The sequence below is a fragment of the Sus scrofa genome, chromosome 6 (assembly GCF_054392235.1).
Source record: "Sus scrofa isolate SSC_HxYL_T2T_F1_AM1 chromosome 6, Sscrofa_HxYL_maternal_Yorkshire_Landrace_v2.0, whole genome shotgun sequence".
NCBI classification, from domain to species: Eukaryota; Metazoa; Chordata; class Mammalia; order Artiodactyla; family Suidae; genus Sus; species Sus scrofa.
The window spans coordinates 52,234,418-52,253,547 of NC_139388.1; the positions used below are offsets into that span (position 1 = coordinate 52,234,418).

Below are 19,130 nucleotides of genomic sequence, written 5' to 3' on the forward strand. Positions count from 1 at the left end.
ACACCACAGCCATAGCCACAGCAGATCTGAGCCGTGTCTGCGACCTACACCACAGCTCATGGCAACGCTGGCTCCTTAACCCACTGAGTGAGGCCAGGGATCGAACCTGCAGCCTCATGGTTCCAAGTTGGATTCATTTCCGCTGTGCCACAATGGGAACTCCTGAACCCATCTTTTGAAGGTCACTGAACACAACTCTTTGAGCACAACCCTGTGCACTGTGCAAGCAGAGACTCAGAGGGGAACCCCACGCAACTCCTGTTCTCATGGACAGTCAGGAATGTGGAGGGAAAAGTGCAGCCCACTGTCCTCAGGGGGAAGCAGGGATGGTGCCCTGGTGGCAAAGGAGGGCCGTGCAGGATGATTTACTGCAGCAGTGTTTTGGCAAGATTTCCTGGAGAAGGAGATATTTGAACTTCGTGTGGAAGTTCCCTTAGGGATCGAACCTGTGCTGCAGTTGTGACCTGCACCACAGCTGCAGCTACGCTGGATCCTTAATCTGCTGTGCCCAGTGGGAACTTCTGGGAGTAAAGATTTTTTACAGGCAATGAGACGAGAACAGGCATTTGGGAAAGGGAAGGAGGAGGCCAGATTGTTCTGGACTCCCCAGCAATGTACCTCTTCCCTTAGGTGCTTGTGAATAACAGGCCCACCTACATCTTCGGCCACTACCTGCTGCCACAGTCTGTGAAAATGATGCAGCTGAAGGGGGATGTGCTGGCTGCCATGGAAGTATGCTGAGGGGCAGAGGACCAGGCAATGCAGATGCCCGCCTGTCACACTCTTTGGTAATGTGTGGGATCACAGCATTTCCCAGAAGATGCCGAGATGGCCTCACACCCCTGCACTTAAGCGAATCAGAGTAAAATCTTCCTAGTATGAACCAGGACTTGGCTCTTGCTGGTAGGGAAGGCATCCAGGGCGTATTTGGTGCCTAGGGAGAGTCGTGCCAGGTACAGAATGGGGAGGGTGGTTTGGGAAGGACCCAGATGGCCAAAATGCCAAGGGCTGGCCCTGAAATAGAGACAGGGTCCGAGTGTCTCAGGGTATTGGGAGGAAGGTGGGCAGGTTGGGGGCTGTGTAGGGAAGGGGTACAACTTTGTGTCTGTGAGCTTCTTTTCACTTGTTTATTCAACCAAAAATATTAGTCAGTCTTCCCTAGAGAAGCAGAACCAATATGGAGCTGTGTATGCATATGGGTGCATGTTACATAATTAGATATATATAGGAGTTCTCTTGTGGCGCAGTGGGTTAGGATCCGGCATTGTCACTGCAGCAGCTTGAGTCACTGCTGTGGTCTGGGTTCGAGCCCTGGCCCGGGAACTTCCACATGCCATGGGAGCGGCCAAAGAAATATATATATTATATAAATTTATATATTATATGAATATAAATATTATATATATATAAAGAGATTTAGCATAAGGAATTGGTTTTCTATGATCATGGAGGCTGACAAATTCCAAGATCTTTAGGGTGAGGCGGCAAGCTGCAGACCCAGGAGGGTCAATGATGCAGTTTCAGTCTGAGTCTGAAGGCCCGAGACGGAGGAAGAGCCAGTGCTTCGGTCCCGTTCTCAAGGCAGGAGAAATCCCCCCTTATCCAGGCAGGACCACCTTTCTCGTTCTCCTCAGGCCTTCGCTCGACGGGACGAAGCCCACCCATGTTAGGGAGGACAGTCTGTTTCACTCGGTCTGTGGATTCCAATGTCAGTCTCCTCCAGAAACTCTCTCACAGACACACCGAGAATAGTATACAACCAACTCCCTGGGCATCTCGTGGCGCAGTCAGGTTGGCGCATGAAATCAACCACTGCAGCCCCTTGCTGCAATCCACCTCTGCACATAGACATTCCAATATGAGCACTTCCTGATGCTGAAAGGACCAGGGATTGAGGCTACTGACAAAAGGAACGTGAATCAAGGATGAGGTTAGCCCAGAGGGAGGTTTTGAGCTCAGGAGCTGAACGTCAGGTGTCCAGGCAGATAACGACTTTGACCGTGGGGCACGGCTTTCCTGGTGTCTGTCTCCCCTCACTTAGGAGCACCTAGGAGTTTCAGGGGTTATAAAGTGTGACCTAGGAGGCTGGGCCCACATGCTTCCAGACTTCTCCAGGCTGAAGTCCTCTGGAGACAAAGAGAAACTACAGTCTCTGGACCTGCTTAATCCCTAAGTTCCTGGGGATCCTGAGTTCCCACAATTCCCCAGATGCTCTGTATATAAAGGAAGCTTTGTTGCTTTTTTTCATCTTCAGGTCCTCTGAGCATTCTTCCCTATTTTTGTACTTGGCCATGAATAATCTATCAAGGAAATTAAGAAACTATAGCTTCTGGCCTACACCACAGCCACAGTGACAGGGATCAAAGCCACACTGGTGACCTATATCACAGCTCATGGCAACGCCAGATCCTTAGCCGACTGAGCAGTGCTAGGGATCGAACCCTCATCCTCATGGATACTAGTTGGGTTTGTTACCTCTGAGTCACAACGGGAACTCCTGATACTCTTTTAGAATAGCATAAAAAAAGAGTACAATCCTTAGAATTAAATCTAACCAAGGAGGTGCAAGACTTCTACATGAAAATGACAAAACACGTTGAAAGAAATTAAAGACTCCAGTAAATGAAAAGACATTCCATGTTCAGGGAGTGCAAGCTTTACTGTTGTAAATGCTGTTAATAGTTATAAATGTGGCATGGGTTCGATCCCTGGCCCAGGAACTTCCACATGCCAAGGGTGTGGCCAAAAAAATAATTATAAGTATTATTAAGGTAGCAATACTATCCAATGTGATTTGAAGGTTCAGTGCAATCCGTATCAGAATGCCAATGGTCTTTTTTTTTTTTTTTTCAGAAATGGAAAAGCTGATTCTAAAACTCATATGGAAGTGAAAGGGACACCAAATAGCCAAAATAGCCTGGATAAAGAAAGAACAAATCTGAGGATTCAAATATCTCACTTTCAAAACTTCCTACAAAGCGATGCTAAGGGATCTAAGGAAGAAAGCATGACGTACAAGAACAGATGGGCGATGTCAGCAGAGAGACAGGAATTCTAAGAAAGAATCAGAGAGAAAGACTACAGGAGTTCCCTGGTGGCTCAGCAGGTTAAGGATCTGGTGTCACTGCTGTGGCTCAGGCTGCTGCTGTAGCATGGGTTTGACCCTTGGCCTGGGGAACCTCCCCCAGGTGCGACCAAAAAAAAAAAAAAAAAAAAAAAGAAGGATAAGCAATGAGATCCTGCTGTATAATACTGGGAACTGTATCTAGTCACTTATGATGGTGCATGATAATGTGAGAAAAAAATGTGCTTATGTATGTGTGACTGGGTCACCTGGCTGTGTAGCAGAAAATTGACAGAACACTGTAAACCAGCTATAATGGACAAAATAAAAACCATTATTAAGAAAAAAGAAAGAAATGCTACAGGTTTTTAGAAATTACATAAATGAAGAATGTATTTGATAATCCCATTAGTAGATTAAACATAGCGAGGAAAGAATCTCTGAACTTGAGGATGTGTCAATATGAACTTCCAAAACTGAAAAAAAAAAAAAAGGACTGAAAAAACTCAGAGGCGTTCCCGTCGTGGCTCAGCAGATGACAAACCCAGCTAGCATCCATGAGGACGTGGTTTCGATCCCAGGCCTCGCTCAGTGAGTTAAGGATCCGATGTTGCTGTGAGCTGTGGTGCAGGTCTGCAGCTGTGGCTCTGATTCATCCCCTAGCCTGGGAACCTCCACATGCCTCGGATGCAGCCCTAAAATGACAAAAAGACAAAGACAAAGACAAAGATAAAAACCCCAAATGTTCGAAAACCATGGAACAAGTGCAAAAGGTGTAGCACATGCTTAATGGGGATTCCAGAAGGAGAAGAGAGAAAGGAACAAAAGAACTATTTGAAGCAATGATGGTTGAGAATTCTCCAAATTCATGCAAAACACCAAACTACAGACCCAGGAAGCTCAGAGAACAGCCAGTGGGATAAAAGCCCCCAACCCCCGGCACCCCCAGAGCAATAAAACCGAAGTCCTGTATCTCAGCATATTATTTTCATACCACAGAGTATCAAAGATGAAGAAAACATTCTGAAAGAAGCCAGAGGAAAGAAACACCTATAGAGGAGCAAAAACACAAATAACATCTAGGAGTTCCCGCTGTTGGTTCCTCAGGTTAAGAACCCAGCTAGCATCCATGAGAATGTGGGTTTGATCCCTGGCCTCGCTTAGCAGGTTAAGGAGCTGGCGATCCTGTGGCTGTGGTGTGAGCTTGCATCTGCGGCTCCAGTTTGACCCCTAGCCTGGGGACTTCTGTATAATGCAGGTGCGGCCCTAAAAAAGAAAAGAAAAGAGAAAAGAATAACATCCAGTTTCTCCTTAGAAACCATGCAAGCAAGGCAAGCAGAGTGAAGTATTTAAGGTGTTGAGGGAAATTGGCGCAACCACTGTGGAAAGCGGTATGGAGATTTCCCCAAAACTGGAAACTAGCACTATCATGTGACTGAGCAGTTCCACTTCCCTGAATTTATTCAAAGGAAATGAAAATCCTAACTGGAAAAGATCCACAATAGTCCTCCCTTAGCAACAGCAGTTCTGTTCCAAGACCCCCGGTGGCTGCCTAAAACCCTGGATGGTACCAAACCCACAGATAAAGATGAACCTTGAACAATGGGGGTGAAGTTTGGGGTGCTGACCTCTTATGCACTCAAATCTGAGTGTAACTTTACGTGGGCATTGGGTACCCACAGTTCTGTGTCCATAGTTCCCCAGACTTGGATGCAACCAGCTGAGGACTCTGCAGAACTGCACACAGTACTTTTTTCAACTGAAAACACCCACATATAAGTAGACCCATGCAGTTCAAACCTCTGTTGTTGAATGGTCCGCAGTACCAGATTTTTGCCGTACCTGTGGCATATGGAAGTTCCCAGGCCAGGGGTCTAAACCCAGCTGGAGTTGTGACCACAGCTGGAGCAACACTGGATCCTTAACCCACTGCACCAGGTTGGGATTGAAGCGGCGCCTCCACAGAGATAAGCTGGATCATTAACTCACTGCAGCACAGCAGAAACTCCCAACAGGACCAGCTTTTGACCCTGTATAGTTGTCCCGCAGTAATGAGGGTTCGACATTCATGGATGCAACCAACCATGGATCAAAATATTTTAAAAATATTTTTCAGAAAATTCCAAAAGCAAAACTTGAACTTGCTGCATGCTGGCAACTATTTACAAAACATTTACGTTGCCTTTGCACCTCTTTGCCTAGTATTTACAGTACATTAGGAGTTAAACATAATCCAGGGAATTCCCATTGTGGTGCAGCGGGACCAAACCCGAACCCAACTAGTATCCATGACGATGAGGGTTTGAGGGTTTGATCCCTGGCCTTTCTCAGTAGGTCAGGGGTCTGGTGTAGACACGGCTTGGATCCCGTGTCGCTGTGGCTGCGGCGTAGGCTGGCAGCTGTAGCTGTAGCTGTAGCTCCGTTTCAAAATACTGTTGTGCAATCTTCTTTTGTCTATTTTGCCTACTTCCAAAGCATTTTCGTCACCCCATACCCGTGAAGCAGTTACCTTTCACTCCGCCATCCCAGCCCCGTGAATGCTTCATGTAGTTTGAAGCTCTGTTTTTTTGATGCAGAAACGTCTAGGGCTATTTTATTTTATTTTTGGCCACACCTGAGGCATATGGAAGTTCCTGGGCCAGGGACTGAACCTACTTGTGCCAACACCAACACTGGATCTTTAACCGGCTGCACCACAGCAGAAACTCCAAATGTGTTTACTGCTATTAATCGAGTCATTTCGGTTAATGAATCCCTCTATCCTTACAAAATAAACTGCTTTATCTCTTATCATACTCCTTGGTCTGGACTATTTTATTTATTTATTTTTTGCCTCTTTTTAGGGCCACACTCAAGGCATATGGAGGTTCCCAGGCTAGGGGTCAAATCAGAGCTGCAGCTGCCAGCCTACACCACAGCCACAGCAACGCCAAATCCCAAGCTTTGTCTGTGACCTACACCTCAGCTCATGCTAACACCGGATCCTTAATCCACTGAACGAGGCCAGGGATCGAACCTGCATCCTCATGGATACTGGTCATATTCGTTTCCTCGGAGCCACGATGGCGGGAACGCCTTATCTGATTTTATATAGCCAGTCAAGTTTGCTGTTTTTTGTTTGTTTTAAATGAAGTATAGTTGATTTACAATGTTGTGTTCGTTTCAGGTGTATAGCAAATTGATTTGGAGATCTATGTATATAAATTTTTTCTTATTCTTTCCCGTTATTCTTTATTTCAAGATATGGAGTATAGTTCCCTGTGCCATACAGAAAGTCCTTGTTGTTTCGGTAGCTTATGTTATGGCAGTGAGGGTCTCCCAGTCCCATTCACCCAATTTACCCGTCCTTCATTTTGGTAACCCTGAGTTTCTTTTCTATGTCTGTGAGTCTGTTTCTGGTTTTGCAATTAAGTTCATTTGCATTATTTTTTAGGTTTTACATATAAGTGATATCATTTATTTGTCTTTGACTTCCCTTAGTATGATAATCTCCAGGTCCATCCATGTTGCTGCAAAGGGCATGATTTCATTCTTTTATATAGCTGAGTAATATCGCATTGTGTGCTGTGTGTGTGTGTGTGTGTGTGTATTAGTATATATGTATATACTAATGTCTTGTGAACAGTTCCCCTTAAATTAGTTGAAGGTCAGGGATTAAATCTTGGGTCACACTTTTTTTTTTTTTTTTTTTGGTCTTTTTAGGGCCGCACCTGCACGGCATATGGAGGTTCCCAGGCTAGGAGTCTCATCGGAGCTGTTGCCAGATCTGAGCCGTGTCTGCGACTTACAGCACTGCTCATGGCACTGCTGGATCCTTAACCCACTGAGCAAGGCCAGGGATCAAACCCCGCAACCTCATGGTTCCTAGTCGGATTTGGATTGTTTCTTCTGTGCCAAGAGGGGAACTCCAAGGGTCACACTTTTATTCCCAGAACTCTGCACAGCACCAGGCACAGAATGGTTCTCAATAGGTTTGTGTTGAATGGATGATTGGAGGGTGTGGCATTAGGGAGGGATAAGGGTGGGGACTTGATTTTGTTAACGTTTTTACTTAAATATAAGGTCTCTAAGCACAGAGGATGGTAGCCTAAATTGTGGAGTCAGAAAACCCAAGTCGACTCATTGCCCTTCTAAAGGCGATTATCATGACAGGTAAGTTGGGGCAAAGGCAGTGGGTGTGCTTGAGATGCTAGAGGTTGAGTGACTGGGTCGAGGATAAACTAAGGGGAGGGGGGGTATTGGTGGCTTTGCCAACACCAGGTTATCCGTTTTGGGAACCACGGAGTTATACCGTCAGGGAACATTTGAAAAACAGTTTCGGGGTTACGTTGTGGTTCAGTGACTAACGAATCTGACCAGGAACCATGAGGTTGCGGGTTCCATTCCAGGCCTTGCTCAGTGAGTTAAGGATTACAGCGTTGCTGTGAGCTGTGGTGTGGGTCACAGATGCGGCTCGGATCCTGCGTTGCTGTGGCTGTGGTGGAGGCCGGCAGCTGGAGCTCTAATTCGACCCCTAGCCTGGGAACCTCCATATGCTGCAGGTTCGGCCCTAGAAAAGACAAAAAGAAAAGCAATTCGTAATTGGACTTTCACTGTTATCAAGTCCAAGCTCGTGCTGCCTGTTGCATGACGGGCCAATACCTCGAGAGATGAGCTGTTGGGGCAGGGAATAGAGACTTTATTTGGAAAGCCAGCTGACCGAGAAGAGGGTAGACTCATGTCCCAAAGAACTGTCTTATTCTCTTGTCTGAGTTAGAATTCGGGCTTCTTTTATACTAAAAGGGGAGCGAAGAAAGGCAAACATTTCCCGGTTCCAGTCAGCCTCGAGGGGCTGTCTTCTCTCCCTTCCTGCAGTCATTCCCAGGTGGGCCTGGTCAGGAGGTTTCTGGTGAGCTGAACAAATGTCTTTTCACTTAATGCTCCCAGGTGGGGCTCCCAGAGATGGGCCAGCACGTATAACTTAAGCTTACAGGCAACATCCTTTCAGTGATTAACTTCTAATAGAATAAGAAAGTTTTCCCCTATTATAGCTATTACTCCAGTACCATGAGTTTTTGTTTCTCCACCTCTTTTTATTTTTTATTTTTTGTCTTTTCTAGGGCCTCACCCACAGCATATGGAGGTTCCCAGGCTAGGGGTTGAATCGGAGCTCCAGCTGTCGGCCTACGCCACAGCCACAGCAACCTACCCCACAGCTCACGGCAACGCTGGATCCTTAACCCACTGAGCGAGGCCAGGGATGGAACCCGCAACCTCATGGTTCCTAGTCAGATTCGTTAACCACTGAGCCACGATGGGAACTCCTTTACCTCCCTTTTAACACCTGGTATTGTCATATTTTTAAAATGTCAACCATTTGATGGGGCTCAAAAAACAAAATTCAACTGAGTAGGTGTTAAAGATCTTACTGGCTTTATTTGATGATTCATGAATCAGGCAGCGTGTGATCTAGCATTCGGAAAGGAGCCCCAAGGATAAGATGCATAAACGGACAATGTATAAAATGAACAACATTTACAGGCAGGAGGAAGCAGGCACTAATTAGGATGTCCTACAAGGCAAAGAAGTGGGTTGATTATTGCAGGGTTCCCTCCCTTTATCGGATGGCAGGGGTTCCTAAGGCCTCTGTGCTGATTGAGCAATTAGTGATTGGTTTAAGATTCCATTTCTGGGAGGCCTGTTTGGTGATGTGGAGCTTGTTTAAGTGACTCGTTTGGGGCCTGCTGTCTTTTTTGTTTGTTTGTTTTTAGGGCTGAAGATTATAGGGAAGTTCCCAGGCTAGGGGTCTAATTGAAGCTGCAGCTGCAGGCCTCCACCCCAGCCGCAGCAACGCCCGATCCTTAACCCACTGAGCGAGGCCAGGGATCCCACAGATCCCACCGCGTCCTCTGGATACTGGTGGTTCTTATACTAGCTGGGTTTTTAGTGCTGAGCCGCAAGGGGAACTCCCTTAATGGGATGCTTTTCCAAGGCAGAAAAGGAGTGGGGCAAGGAAGTCATAAACAAACGAAAGGATTATTTCAGGCAAAGTCACCTTTGCAGGAAGACAGGGGTCTACGTGGCAGAGAAGCTCGCGGTGCTGGCCAGGAAATTCCGGACTGACTGCTTCAAAGTCGCAGTCAGTTCAAAGGGCTGAAACTGTGGTTGGGGTTTAGTCTTCAGTGTTGGTTTGTGACATTGGGCTTCGCACAATGACTCCATTTGGGGCCTGGTGTGTCTTTACACAGGTGTTTCTGTGCTCCTGGAAGCAGTTTTGCTCGCTCTCCAGGCCTCGTATACAGGACTCAACCTGGGACTCGCCCTTGTCCCTCTCTTGTGTGGATCCTCTTCTGCGCAACCCCCCTCTTTTTTTTTTTTTATTTGGTTGGGTTGAGCTACATCCTCATGGGGTGCACACATGCAAGGTAAGTCGGCTGAACAATGAGCATCAAGTGTCTTTCTCCTATTCACACATGGAAGAAAAACTTTAACTGCACAAAGAATTTGGGCTTGAAAGTAGTTTCCTTAAGGATGTAGTATTAGTCTCTTTGCTGTACACTAGAAATTAACAGAACATTGTAAATCAACTATACGTTAATACTTTTTTTTTTTCTTAAAGGAAGTGCTTATAAAAACTAAAAAAAAAAAAAAAGAATGTAATATCAGGAGTTCCCGATGTGGCTCCGTGGGTTAAGAATTCAATACAGTGTCTGTGAGGATGTGGGTTAAGGATCCAGTGTGGCCTCAAGCTGCAGCATAGGTCTCAGATGCGGCGTGGATCGGGCTGCTGTGGCTGTGGCGGAGGCTGGCAGCTGCAGCTCTGATTCGACCCCTAGCCTGGGAGCTTCCATGTGCCGCAGGCATGGCCCTAAAAAGACAAAAAAGTTTGTGATGTCAACGTCCCTAACTATAAACGTGTTGTTGTATATTTCTCCCTTTATTTCTTTAATATTTACTTTCTATATTTAGGCATCTGTGGGGGATAGAAATGTTTAGGAATGTTACATCCTTTGGTTGGATTGACCCCTGTAACATTCTGTGATGTCTTTCTTTGTCTTTTGTTACAATCTTTTGTTTTAAAGTCTATTTTTTTCTGATATAAGTATTGCTACCCCAGCTTTCTTTTCCTTCCTATTGGCGTGGTATATTGCAGCAACCTGCACCACAGGGCAACGGGAGGGCCTGAAAGAGGAACGGAGCACACAAGACTCTTTTTTTTTTTGTTTTTGTTTTTTTTTTTTGTTTTTTCAGGGCTGCACCAGCAGCATATGGAGGTTCCCAGGCTAGGGGTCGAATCGGAGCTGTAGCTGCCAGCCTACACCACAGCCACAGCAGCTCCAGATCCGAGCCGAGTCTGCGATCTACGTACACCACAGCTCACGGCAATGGTGGATCCTTAACCCACTGAGCAAGGCCAGGGATCGAACCCGCAACCTCATAGTTCCTAGTCGGATTCGTTAACCACTGAGCCACGACGGGAACTCCCACGAGATGCTTTTTCAATTTAAAAGTGGGGAACCAGGGGGGACTCTGTTCCGCAGAACAAAGGCCCCTAGGCTTTAGCCCCCATGGCTTTTATTAGGGAAGGTGATGTGTTTAGAATAGTGAGCACGAGCGGGCACGGGGAGTGTCGAAGCCATCTCTTCGTGAGATTTAGGGAGACTACGAGCAATGAAAGTCACAGGTCTATACATCTAGGGTATGGTGCAGCTGCGTAAAGAACAGCAGAGTTAACGTATAAGCCTGTTACTTTATTTTGACGGGAGACCTTGCACTTTAGAACTCTGCGTCAGCAGACGTGCTCGTCTGGCTTTTGCCATCACAAGCATTCTTGGCTTGTTGTGCTTTTCTGCAAACCGAGTTCAGCAGTTCAGGGCCTCCAACGGTATCTCTTTTTTGATCCCTTCATTTTCGTTCTGCGTCTTCAGTTTCAAAGTATGTTGCTTGTAAGCAGCATATAGAAGGGTCTTTTTTGGAGTTCCCATTGTGGCTCAGCAGCAATGACTCCAACTAGTATCCGTGAGGTCATGGGTTTGGTCCCTGGCCCTGCTCAGTGGGTGATGGATCTGGCTTTGCTGTGAGCTGTGGTGTAGGTCGCAGATGCAGCTCTGATTTGGCATTGCTGTGTCTGTGGTGTAGGTTGGTAGCTGCAGCCCCGATTCGACCCCTAGCTTGGGAATTTCCATATGCCATTGTGAGGACCTAAAAAAAAAAAAAAATCCCGATAGAAGGGTCTTTAAAAAAAAATCCATTTGGTTCACTATATCTTTTGATTAGTTTAATCCATTTACATTTAGAGTAATGATAAATATGTATATAATCATTGCCATCAGAAAATTATTTTCCGGCTGTTTTTATAGTTTCTCTTTGTTTTTCTTTCTCTCTTGTGGTTTGATTATTTTCTTTAGGGTTACATTTATATCTTTTCTGGTTTTCTTTAGGTATTTAATGTGTTTTCTTTGGGGTTATCATGAGGTTCACATATATAATATCCTATGTATTTGACAGTCTCTCTTAAGTTAAGAGTAACTTAATTTTGAACACTTCCAAAGCTTTATATTTTTAATTATCCATCCCATGTTTTATATGTGTGTGTGTGTTTTTTTTTTTTTTTTTTTTGGTCGTTGTTGTTATTGCACCTGCAGCATATGGAGGTTCTCAGGCCAGAGATCAAACCCCAGCTGCAACTGTGATCTATGCCACGGCTGCAGCAACACTGGATCCTCAGCCCCTTGTGCTGGGCTGGGGATTGAGCCAGTGCTGCCACATATTCAATGCCAAATACTTAACCTGCTGCACCACAGTGGGGTATCCTCATACTTTATTTTTTTGCTTTTTAGGGCCGCACCTGCAGCAGATAGAGGTTCCCAGGCTAGGGACTGAGTTGGAGCTGCAGCCGCTGGCCTACACTGCAGCCACAGCAATGCCAGATCCAAGCAGTATCTGTGACATACACTACAGCTATGGCAATGCCAGATCCTTAACCCACTGAGTGGGGCCAGGGATAGAACCCGCATCCTCATGAATACTAGTTGGGTTTGTTACCGTCAAGGCACAGTGGGAACTCTTCATGATTTATGTATTTAATGACACACCTTACATGTTTTTATTTTATGTATCCCTTGACTTACTGCTATTATTTGGCTGTACCCATGGTATATGGAAGATCCTGGGCTAGTTATTGAACCTGTGCCACAGCAGTGGCCCAAGTCACAGCACTGACAATGGCGGATTCTTAACCCACTAGGCCACTAGCGAACTGCCCAGTTGTTTGTTTGTTTGTTTAATTTCTTTTGGCCACGCCCATGGCAATCAGAAGTTCCCCGGACAGGGATCAAACCCACACCACAGCATTAACCCAAGCCACAGCAGTGACAATGCCAGATCTTTAACCTGCTGCGCCATAAGAGAACTCCCCCAATTATTTATTTTGAATCAATTTTGCTGCTTGTGCCTTTTACCCTTCCTACTTGCTTTGTATGTGATTTATCCACTACTTTTATTATGGGATATATTTTTTAATGAAAGACTTTTGTCTGTTCTCTTTGCAGAAAAACCAACTTCATCTCGCCGATCCCGTACTTACTTCAGTCGGGAACAGCTTCGGGTGCTAACTGATACCTTTGAAAAGACCAGGTACCCCAACTGGTTCATCGTAAACACGCTTTCTTCAAATATTCATCTTGATGAGTCAGTTATAAAGGTATGTCCCCGCGTCTGTCACTAGATAGTACACCCGACCCAGAGTTTCACATACTTTTAGTCATCGTATAATTCTGGTTGCTTGAAAAATTGCTGCCAGGACAGATGTCAAACATATTATCTCTTTGTTCTAAACAACACTCCTTTTACTGAGAAACGCTAAGGCTCAGAGAGAGGAATTGTCTTCCAAAAGTTATAAACATAGGAACTAGGAGTTGAAGCCAGGCTTTGCTGTCTTCAGACCCACAATGCTAGGTGAGATCCTTTGGTGATGGATTTCAGATACTCCCACTTGGGGAGCTCCTGTTGTGGCTCAGTGGTAATGCACCTGACTGGTATCCATGAGGACTCAGGTTCCATCCCTGGCCTCCCTCAGTGGGTTAAGGTTCTGGTGTGGCGGAGAGCTGTGGGGCAGGTCGCAGATATGGCTTGGATCCCAAGTTGTGGCTGTGGTGTGTCCTAAAAAGGGAAAAAAAAAGAAAGAAAGAAAAAAACCCAGATATTCCCATTTGGGTCTTTTCCTGGTTATTTCTAGGTTCTCCTCCCCTCAACCCCTTTTCTCTTTCTTTTCTGGCTGCCCTGCAGTATATGGAATTCCTAGGCCAGGGATCAGATCCAAGCTGCAGTTGTGACCCATGCCGCTGGGCCAGGGATTGAACTCGAATCCAGCACTGCAGCGATGACACCAATCCCGCTGTACTAAAGCGGAAACGCCAAAGTTCTCTCTCTCTTTCGTTTTTTTTTTGTTTTTGTTTTTGGTTGCACCTGTGGCATGCAGCAGTTTCCCCACGGGAAATCAAATCCACTCAGCAGTGGATCATTAACCACTAGGCCACCAGGGAGCTCCTTCCTCTTGGTTCTCCTTGGTTATAACCTGCACCATCATCTACATGCCTTGCAACTAAGTGCCCACAGAGTATTCAGGGCTTAGGAACCCCTGGATGAATCTCAAGGCACCCTAAGCTAGACCCCCCACTCAATATTCTCAGCCTTCAGAATCCTCTCTCTGAGAAACTGGAGTATCCACCAAGGCAAAACCCACTTTCCTCCTAAATATACCTCCTGATCTAGGCTTAAAGTGCTCTGTCCTAGTCTACCCGCTGCCAGCACGATCCTACGCTCCCTTTGCCCTCTGACTCCCAGAACAGAGAGGAGAGAAGAGACTTTCCTGAGAGTATCCTTCGTGGCCCAGCGGTTAACAAACCTGACTAGTATCCATGAGGACGCAGGTTCGATCCCTGGCCTCGCTCAGTGGGTTAAGGATCTGGCATTGCCGTGAGCTGTGGTGTAGGTTGCAGACATGGCTCAGATCCCACATGTCTGTGGCTGTGGTGTAGGCCAGCAGCTGCAGCTCCAATTGGATCCCTGGCCTGGGAATTTCCATATGCTGCTGGTGTGGCCCTAAAAAAAAAAAAAAAAAAAAAAAAAAAAGAAAGGCCCTGTTCTCATTCAAATAGACATGAAGACCTGTGAGAGCAGGTTTCACACACTAAAGAAGCAACCTAATTTCCGAGGTACACGAGGTTTCCCCATGGGATGCGATCCATCCCCACCCCCCTTCTTTTGCTTTTTAGGGCCGAACCCATGGCTTATGGAAGTTCCCAGGCTAGGGGTCGAGTTGCAGCTACAGCTGCCGGCCGACACCACAGTCACAGCAACACCAGATCCAAGCTGCATCTGTGACCTATACCATAGCCCATGTCAATGCTGGATTCTTAACCCACTGAGCGAGGCCAGGGATCGAACCCGCAACCTTATGGTTCCTGGTTGGATTTGTTTCCCCTGAGCCACCACGGGAACGCCTGCAATCCCCCCTTATTAACCTGCTTATCTCCCTCCTCCCTAGACTTGGTTTAAAAACCAGCGTGTCAAAAGGAGGAAGAAGGAGCGTGAAACTCAGCAAAACCCACCACTGGAGGACACACCACAGGTGTCTCCAGTGAAGGAGGAGGAGACCCTCTCCCCTAGTGCTTCTGGAAACACCCGTTCCATGTCTCTCAGCATCTCAGATGCTTCTGACCCTGACTCTCCCCAGCCTTCGTGTGCCGAGACATGTGAAGGGGCTGCACCATGTGAAGGGGCTGCGGCCACCCCATGCGATTCATCCTGTGACTTTCTGCCTGAGGATCTCCGACAGATAAGTTTCAGAGACCCTGATCCCCCTTGGGCCTCCAGTCCGTACGACATGGATCAGCTTATACAATTATACAACTTACCTGGCGAGGATGATCCCAGCAGTCTAGACCAGTACCTCCTCCCGCTGTGCTCCACCTGAGGGAGTCTGCCAACACCTGGAACGGGCTCTCTGCAGTCCAAACAGGTCACAGATCAGAAATTATCGTTTTCTGTAGGAAAAAAATCAATCCCTCTTGAGTTCCCGTTGTGGCTCAGTGGGTTAAGAACCCGACTAGTACCATGAGGATGTGGGTTCGATCCCTGGGCCTCGCTCAGTGGGTTAAAGATCCAGCGTTGCCACATGCTGCGGTGTAGGTAGCAGACGCGGCTCATATCCTTAGTTGCTGTGGCTGTGGCATAGGCTGGCAGCTGCAGCTGCAATTCGACCCCTAGCCTGGGAACTTAAGTGTGGCTCTGAAAAGACAAAAAAAAAAAAAAAAAAAAAAAAAAAAATCAAAAAATCAATTAATCAATCTCTATCTTTCATCATTGCTGGCAATTTCTGTCCCATGTAGCTTGCTGATCCCTTTGGCTGGGATCTCATAATTGAGGAGAAGAGACCTCATCCACTTCCACCAAGGTGTACAAGCAGCCCTTGTGACCATCAGTGACACCCAGAGCTTTTGCCACCAAGGACTCCCTACGTCTCCCATGTGCTAATCCCAGCTGATGGAGCTGTGCAGAGTGCACGCCTGAGTCCTCAGGAGCAGGACCCGATGTCACAACTTCATCAAACGCTGGCCCTCCCCTTCTGCAGGAACACCTGCATCCTTGATGCTTAGGGTGAGGTTGGAGGAGGTGATTCAGAGGATGTGACTGCCCACTGACCTGTGAGAGGCCCCCAGCTCATCACCCCATCTTCTGTCCTGTGTACGTTCTGCCCATATTTCTCTCAGTGGGGGCTGTTGCAAGAACCTTGCCTTGAGAGAACGAAGTGTTGCTGAGACCCCACAAATATGTGTCTGAACCCAGTTAAGGCCCCTGCATAAGCGTGTTGGGATTTGTTGGCTGGATAAGGAGATCTATTTGTCTTGTGGCCACTCAGGACAAGCCTTGCAATGAAGTTCCTCTGCTCATTAAACCTGTCCTCCTCCAACTTGGCGTGGTCTGCCTCTTTCTTTTTAGTCTCTCCTTGTCCTCTGTGAGTATGGGGGCCAGATATAATTACCAGGTGGTTATTAAGAAATGGGATGAGGAGTTCCCGTCGTGGCGCAGTGGTTAACGAATCCGACTAGGAACCATGAGGTTGCGGGTTTGATCCCTGGCCTTGCTCAGTGGGTTAAGGATCCGGTGTTGCCGTGAGCTGTGGTGTAGGTCGCAGATGAGGCTCGGATCCCGCATTGCTGTGGCTCTGGTGTAGGCTGGCAGCTACAGCTCTGATTAGACCCCTAGCCTGGGAACCTCCATATGCCACGGGAGCGGCCCAAGAAATGGCAAAAAGACCAAAAAAAAAAAAAAAAAAAAAAAAGGGGGATGAATAGGGAGTTCCCGTCGTGGTGCTGCAGAGGTGAATCTGACTAGTATCCATGAGGATGCAGGTTCGATCCCTGGCCTTGCTCAGTGAGTTAAGGATCCAGTGTTTCCGTGAGCTGCTGTGGAGGTCGCAGATGCAGCTCGAATCCCTCGTTGCTGTGGCTGTCATGTAGGCCAGCAGCTTCAGCTCTGATTCAACCCCTGGCCTGGGAACTTCCATATGCCACTGGTGCGGCTCTAAAAAGCAAAATTAAAAAAAAAATAAAATAAAATAATAGAGGAGTTCCTGTCATGGTGCATTGGAAACGAATCCGACTAGGAACCATGAGGTTTGATCCCTGGCCTCGCTCAGAGGGTTAAGGATCTGATATTGCCAAAGTGAGCTGTGGTGTGGGTTGCAGACATGGCTCAGATCTGGCACTGCTGTGGCTGTGCTGTAGGCCGGCAGCTACAGCTCTGATTAGCCTGGGAAGCTCCATATGTCGTGGGTGCGGCCCTTAAAGGACAAAAGACCAAAAAAAAAAAAAAAAAAAAAAAAAAAAGAGAGAGAGAGAGAGAGAGATATGATATTGTCTTTTAGCTCCATTATACCAGAGGCCTGATGGGATAAATGTGTTTGCCAAGAGCTTTTCCTGCTTTTGGAACCTGATGAAATCAAATCTCAGCCTTCCAACCTGAGTGGCCTTGTCCTGGAGACATTTTCATATATGATGATGGGGTAAATATTTATTCATGACTGAAAGGTATTCTGTTAGTGTACTGCTATCTTTTGACTCTCTGGATCGTTTTTGCTATAGGGGATCTCTGTGTTTCAAATCCAGGGTGCGGACTGTGATATTGTGATATAACGAGAAATACATCCTTTAGTCTCCAGGCTCATGGCTCTCAAAACCCTTGTTTTCTAAGAGATCAGAGCGAGGGGCATCTTTTGTTGTAATATTTGACATTTTGTCCTTGGTTCCTAAACTAATATAGAGCAGTAAAGAGAATTGTATGCTAGTGAAACAAGTCAGGTAGAGAAAGACAAATACGGTATGACATTGACAGGGATGGCATAGGCACAGGTAGTTGCAGAAGTCCTGGGAGAGGATCATAGATAGAGAGGGAAATCTAGGGGACTTTGGGAGATCACTTTAAGTTAATAAATTGCTCAAAAAACCATCAGAACCTGGCAGGCTTGCTTGACTAGGGGAAGGGTGAGAATGGCCTCGGTCATTGGGTGGGGGATGGAATTCAGACTCAGAGGCAGGGCAGGAGTTTGAGGACCACCCCTCTGGTGATTTGAATACACACCTTACCAGATACCAAGGAGGAGCTGCTACCTGCCCCCGCAAGGAAGAGGCGGGCTTTTCCAACCCCCACTCCCCTTGGATGATAAAGCTGTGGCCCACTATGGGATCCTTGGGGCACAGCTTCCTTGCCGGCTTGCATCTCTCTCAAGCATCCTATCCTAATAAATCTATTTTTGGCCTATCATTTTGTTTCTCGCTGAAATCCTTCTGCACGGAGGCATAAAGAACTTGGACCTCAGTAAGTCCAGACATTGGGTAAGTGCTAATTTAAAACATGGGTTCAGGTCCCAATCTGGATTTGAGCTGGGTTGGGGGCCCAGCACATGGGTTCAAGTTCCAATCTGGGTTCTGGCTCAGTTCAGGCTGTTAGTGCTGTCAGTTTCCATATCACTTGTATTTGGAATCTAAAACAAACAAAAAAACAAAACAAATTAATGTATATGCAAAACAGAAACAGACTCATAGATAATAGAAAACAAAGTCATGGTTACCAAAGGGCAGGGGGCAAATTATGGGTGTGGGATTAAAAGATAAAAACTACTATGTATAAAATGTAGATAAGTAACAAGATACATTGCATGGCATGGAATTAGAACCATTATCTTTTCATAACTTAAAAATACTGAATCACTATGCTGTATACCTGAGACTAATACAACATTTAAAACAACTATTCCTCAGTTTAAAGAAAGGTGAAATAGGGAGTTCCCTGATGGTCTAGTGGTTAGGACTCAGTGCTTTCACCACTGCAGCCCGGGTTCAATCTCAGGTCACATCAAGCTGCTACACAAAGAGGCAAAAAGAAAAGAAAAAAGAAAAAGGTGAAATGAGTGTTTTGTTCACAAATTCTGCTTTAATCTAGCCACACTTGAGTTTATGTTAATGAGGGTTTTTTTTTTTTTTTGGCCACACCCTTGGCCTGTTCCCAGGCCAGGGATTAAACCAGATCCACAGCAGTGACAACACAGGAGGATCCTTAAGCCGCTGAGTCTTGAGAATTACTCTAATGAGGTGATTTTTTTGGACAGCTCCTTCATAGACACAGGGTTGGGGCTGATCACCAGGGCACTGACTTCGTGATTAGGGTGAGTGGCACTTTCAAGCCCATTATCTGCCCTCTGGGAAGAGGAGATAGGCTGGAGATTGAGTTAATGACTAAAGGCCAGTGATTTAATCAGTTTTGCCTGTGTAGTGAAGCCTCCGTAAACATTACTTAAAATGTCTCTTTCCTTTGATTGCACCCTAAACAAAATCACCTGTAAGCTAAAGACCAGACACCCTGAGCACAATTACCTGTGGGTTAAAGATTATCAGCCTAAGATGTTTTTCAGGAACTTTCCTAGTTTGCTCTAATCCCTGATCGGTGTTCTCTTTTCACAAGTGCTGTTACTCTAGCAATAACCCAGAAGATCACCACCAGGATTACTCGAGATCTGACGCCAGCT

At 46.3% G+C, this 19,130-nt stretch overlaps 1 protein-coding gene across 1 annotated transcript; it reads left to right on the forward strand.

Annotated features, from left to right (window-relative positions):
• The first annotated feature begins 360 nt into the window (after positions 1 to 360).
• Positions 361 to 15,293, forward strand: LEUTX (leucine twenty homeobox). The gene is given in 5 exon segments (XM_084965668.1): positions 361 to 384; positions 631 to 732; positions 12,452 to 12,559; positions 12,561 to 12,746; positions 14,592 to 15,293. Coding segments are annotated over 5 exon segments (849 nt in total). The 3' UTR covers positions 15,021 to 15,293.
• The last annotated feature ends 3,837 nt before the right edge of the window (positions 15,294 to 19,130 follow it).